Raw genomic sequence first — 5,242 nt, forward strand, 5'->3', positions numbered from 1 at the left:
AGCTAAATATCTCCATGTTTATGGCATACAGGTGAACTTATTGATAGCAATACCATTCTTTGAGCCAAACAACCTCGTGTATGTGACATCTTGTGACTCTAAGGTTATGTTACAATGTCTATTATTTGCAGGATAACTTCTGGTGTCTGTGACATTTATAGTAAGAAGTCATTAATGCTTTTAGTGAACTTTGAATGAAATCAACAAAGGATATCTTAAGCACCTTAGCTTACTTTCTTTATTTTAAAGATCAGAGCAATTACACTTAGGCATATGTTTAACATATAGATATGTTAAACACAAAGCTTTTCGCAAGTGTATCATCGAGAACTCTCACGGAGGCAGAAGGAAAGGATTTTCTCTTAGCAGTTGCTTTGGAACAGACGGCAATTCAGGAGCTTTAGCAACATTTCCGCACGACCTGAGTCCTTTTGCAGGCAGTGAAACAGTTTAAAAAAGGCAAAATATTTAGTGTCTCTGTTAGGCGATTGCACGAATCCCAAATCAGACCAAGCGGGGTAGTTCCCATTTGCTTCCATTACAGAAGTACCCTAATCAACGAAAATAATAGTTAAGTATTAATTACAGAGTTTGGGATCCTATTTCTTCTACAGGGTAAATTCAATTTGGTGAGAATTTAATATTGTAAAACTTCAAATAAACCAATGGATTTTTATTTATCTGACACAAAGTACTTAAAAGATGGTAGCCATTTCAAACTAGAAGTGGGCCACATTGATGTATTCTGTGTCATGAGACTTATGTCTACTGAAGTTTGTTTTTCCTAGACATTGTACAATTTGTTCCCAATCAAGAACTGCCCCAAAGACAGAGGGGCAGGTTTCAAAGACTCAAAAAAAAATTCCATATCTGGGAATGTGAAGTCTTGGAAGTTTCTCAAAGTGCCTCCCAGCTTCACAGACACACTAAAAAACTATTACTATTGTAGATACTGGCACATGAACTGTATGGAGAAAGGTCTCTCAGACCCCTCAAGCCTCCTCCAAGTTGTGCAGAGAGATCTCAGGATTTAGCTTTTATGACTGTCACCTGTGTTGGGGCTGGGGCGGAACTTTACTGTGATACAGGATACAGCTGCTTGTGAGTCACCTCTTGCAAGTAACTCTCAACCATATTTGTGTTAGAACCCTAGTACAAACCTATTGTTTCAGCAAAGTGGATTTCAGTGTAGTCTGCCATGGGTTCCCTTTCTGGAATGAGTAGACTTGTTTGTCTTCTGCCTCTCCAGGAGAAGTCTCACACAGCATAGGAACAGATAGATGGGAAGCTAGTAATTTGATATCAAGGAACATGGTAGGGCTAGCATAAATTCTGTCAATTATTGAGCTTTACAGTTCTTCAGGTTTACTCGTGGCTTGCCTTTGTGATTTTTGGATTCAGATACCAGACTATTATTCTTTTCTCCCTTTCTAGCAAATAAGTATTCCATATAGTACATGTGTTAAAACCCTTGGCCCAGTGAAGATTGGAATTGGGTGTATTAAGGTGTAGAAAGTGCAACATTGGCTGGAATAAACTCGTCTGGGATAGTTAGACATCTCTCTTTCTTTCCAGAGAGATGCTTTCCAAATCACTGTGAGATTTTTCTCTCGAAATCCCAGGGAAGTGAGGTACCAAGTAAAGTGCCTTAGAGAAGGTTGGGTGTTATTAATATTGTAGTGTAGATATTGACTTAATTGGATACCCCATTTGTGTTGCAAAGGAAAGTGTTTCAAAATTCATTTGCCATTACACAAGTTATCCCATTCCTATGTGAGAAAGACAAGGAAATTTAGGAAAGTGCTTACATTGATGGTTATCTTCTGCAGGGTCTTCAGGAGATCTCTGTGTAAAGTCTTAATCTCCAAGGCCTTTGTGAGTTCAGAAGGAGTGTATCCCAGCCTCTCACCCATTTCAGCCCATAGATGGTACAGAGGGTTGACCCAGGCTTGCATTAGACTGTGCACCAACTTCAGTAGGACTTCCGACTAGGCAATCACAATAGAACAGTTCCATTAGAATAAAGGAAACACAACAGGCTTAGATGTAGGCAGCTTTCCCTCAAGTGGCTGAACCAGGCCTCCTTTGGACACTCTACACATATTTACAACATTCTTCTGTTGTTAGAGACTTTATAAGTTTAAATGTAGCCACTGTGCTCATGTTATAGGATGTTTACAAGATTAAATTCAGAAATATCAGAAGAATGTTTTATGAAATTTCTAGCAAAGTAGTAACTCCAAACAATTGTCATTTCTTCTTTGACCTCCCTTTTTACATCATCATCATCATCATCATCATCATCATAATCATAGTAAAAGCATGTAGACATACAAAATCCTAGTATCATCAAGAAAAACAATGAAGTAGATTATATCTGTGGGGACATTTTGGATATATAATAATTTTCATTGTCAATCACCTTAGTTGCTTAATGGAAGGGAATCAAAAGTTAGAGATGATAGCCATTACACATTAGAGTCGGTTTATACACTCCTCATGATAAGAGGAGCGGGTTTTATCTTGAGGAATATCATATGACATTTTACAGGACTCTGTTCTTCAGGTGACTTCCAGGCTTCCGGTAATGACATAGGTAAAGGTGAAGAGGTCAGAGAGAAAACAGAAGTAGATCACGTAGAGACAGAAACGTCAAGAATAGATGGTATAATGTTCAGTAATCTTCAATTCTGCCAACATAGGACCTAATGTAACATATTATGAACATAATTTTATTAGTACTTCATTTGCGTATACATCTGTATGTATCGATTCACGGATCCGGAGTTCATTCACATTTACTGCAGAGTAGGCGTTGGTAGAATGGGTTTTCTGAATGAATAGTTTATAGATTTGCTATATTACTTAGTGATGATCTTATGAATATTTTTCAAGATTTTTCTTTGATTTCATATTCCTTATCTATTTTTCTGTAAGTGTGGTTGCCATATACTATTATACCGTAATATAATGTATATAAGCAGTATAAGATTATGGAACACCAGTGTACTGCTTCAGTTGTATTGGTGATAAACAAGGCTGAGAACTCACTTGCATCTTTTCGGCTTGCTCCTTGTTTTCCGGACAAGAGAGGGAAGAAGTGTGGCATTGGAAGGTCCTCTGGTTAAATCCTCGGCCTCGGGCATAAACCCTATTCTGAAATGATAAATATACAATTAGTTGTCTTTTCTAAATTAAGTGAATTTATCATTGATCTGGGAATTAATGTATTTGATAGATATGAAAATTAAAGTTAATGCTAAAAACAAAAATAAGGAATTAGAAATGTAACTTTTTAAATCTACTTATTTCCATTTTAATTGTAATCTCATTTCTGAGTCATCCAGTTTTCTACTCTATCAACCTCTTTTTCTCCTTGCTATTCTCATCTTTTCTAAAAGTGACTATATGGCAAGTAGACACTAAAACCTACAAAGTTGCAAACATAAGTTTTGTAATATGACAATATTTAACTAGTATTTGTGCCACTTCCAAAATTCTTATATGTTTTTATTCATTAATTTTTTATTTCTTTTTTTATCTAAACTGATGTTTTCTTAACTAGTCATTACACTAGTAGAACTTCTTTATCAAATCCCACTGCATCTATGAAACTGTCCAAATATGGTCATAAATTCACAAAATAGTTGTTTCAAACTACTGGGTACTATATAATTAGGAAAATTTAAACAACGAGTCAGTTAAAAATAGAAAAATATTAACTGTATAAACATTTGCCAATCTGTCATTATTAAATTGTTACATTTATTTCAGTATACTTACTCGACACATTGTCATAAAAACTATTACTAAAGAAATTTGTGAAAGTTTGAAAAGGTTGCTGGGATAATTAACAATACAAAGTGAGCTGGGCAGTGGTGGCGCACGCCTTTAGTCTCAGCACTTGGGAGGCAGAGTCAGGCAGATATCTGTGAGTTTGAGGCCAGCCTGCTCTACAAAGTGAGTTCAGGACAGCCAAGGCTACACAGAGAAACCCTGTCTTGAAAAAACAAAAACAAAAAACAAAAACAAAACAAAAAAATACAAAGTGATAGAAAAACTAGTGAGTATAATGCATGATAGAAATACATACTTATTATAAATTTTGGTCCACATTCTTACATGCTAACTGATGTACTGAAGTACCATCTGCTCTTGTCTTTTATATTACTCTAAAATAGATGGCATATTGAATTTAAGTGATCGTTACTAAGAGTAGAGGGTCTGCTTTAACTCTAAACGTGATTCACCATCCTAAGCTCATGTCTTGGAACTAATTCAATGATAGTTCTTATCATTTAGGGATTTATGTAGTTACTTGCTTATTTTTCTTCCTTCCCCATCTATTCTTTGTTTCTTCAATTCTATTCAACACTCCAAATTCACTGTGAAACAGCCCTTCTTTATTGGATATTTATAGCATCCTAAATGAAGGATACCAAAGGACGTAGTATGTCCCCTATACAAAGGAATAGAAGACCAAAACATTTCCTTATACCTCAGGACTTTGTGCTACAAGAGTAAATTAAAGTAAAAGTTAAAATATCAAGAAAAAAATCATTGTATTTTTTAGTGAATGTTTGACTTTCATTGAAGTGTGCTGTTATATTACTTCATATTTCAGTGATGTAAGGTTTTCCCTATGAGAGTATATCATGTTAAAGTGGCCCATGATGCTCTTCCCCTTTCAGCTTCACTGCCATGGAAAACAGATTGCCAGTGCTCCAGAGATTAGTGATAACACTTACAAAGTTAGTGGACAGGAAGGAAATTCGGCGATTCATATCCTGGGAAGTCTTGATTGCCTCATTGAAGAGTGTCTGGTTGGACACATTCAACATTTTAGCTTTCACAGGAGAGGTCATGTCCTCCCACAGGAGCAGGTTGGATAACAGCAACAAGAGCAGTGTTCCTGTTAAAGAAAAGAGGAGCCACTCTAAGGTTTCTTCCTATGAGGCTACCAACAGTCACCCTGTCTAGAAAAGCATGAGATGTCCTTTGTGCCTATACAAGTTGATATTCTTTCATTCTGGTGAAGGAATAATTTCTTCTGTGTTATGCATGCACAGGTTTATAGTTTGAAAAGAAAACAGACTTCCTGAATCTTTCTATCACTTGTAAGAATGCTTCTGTATTCTTCCAAACATTTTTATCTTAACTTAAATCTGATCCAGGGTGAGCTAGTCTTTCTCCTCAGGTGGGTTAATGTCTTGGGGGTTTCTAGTGATTTTCAGTGTAAAAT

The 5,242-nt window shown here is 36.1% G+C and overlaps 1 protein-coding gene across 1 annotated transcript; it reads right to left on the reverse strand.

The window, feature by feature from the left end:
• Positions 1 to 362: 362 nt before the first annotated feature.
• LOC311605852 (prolactin-4A1-like) lies at positions 363 to 4,865 on the reverse strand (the record flags this gene model as incomplete). The annotated part of the gene is made up of 4 exons (XM_084796709.1): positions 363 to 551; positions 1,809 to 1,988; positions 3,052 to 3,156; positions 4,749 to 4,865. 4 exons carry the CDS (start codon positions 4,863 to 4,865, stop codon positions 363 to 365), a joined length of 591 nt encoding a protein of 196 aa, XP_084652835.1.
• Positions 4,866 to 5,242: the final 377 nt, after the last annotated feature.

The sequence above is a fragment of the Acomys minous genome (genome assembly GCF_964271855.1).
Source record: "Acomys minous genome assembly, chromosome: 9".
Taxonomy (NCBI): Eukaryota; Metazoa; Chordata; class Mammalia; order Rodentia; family Muridae; genus Acomys; species Acomys minous.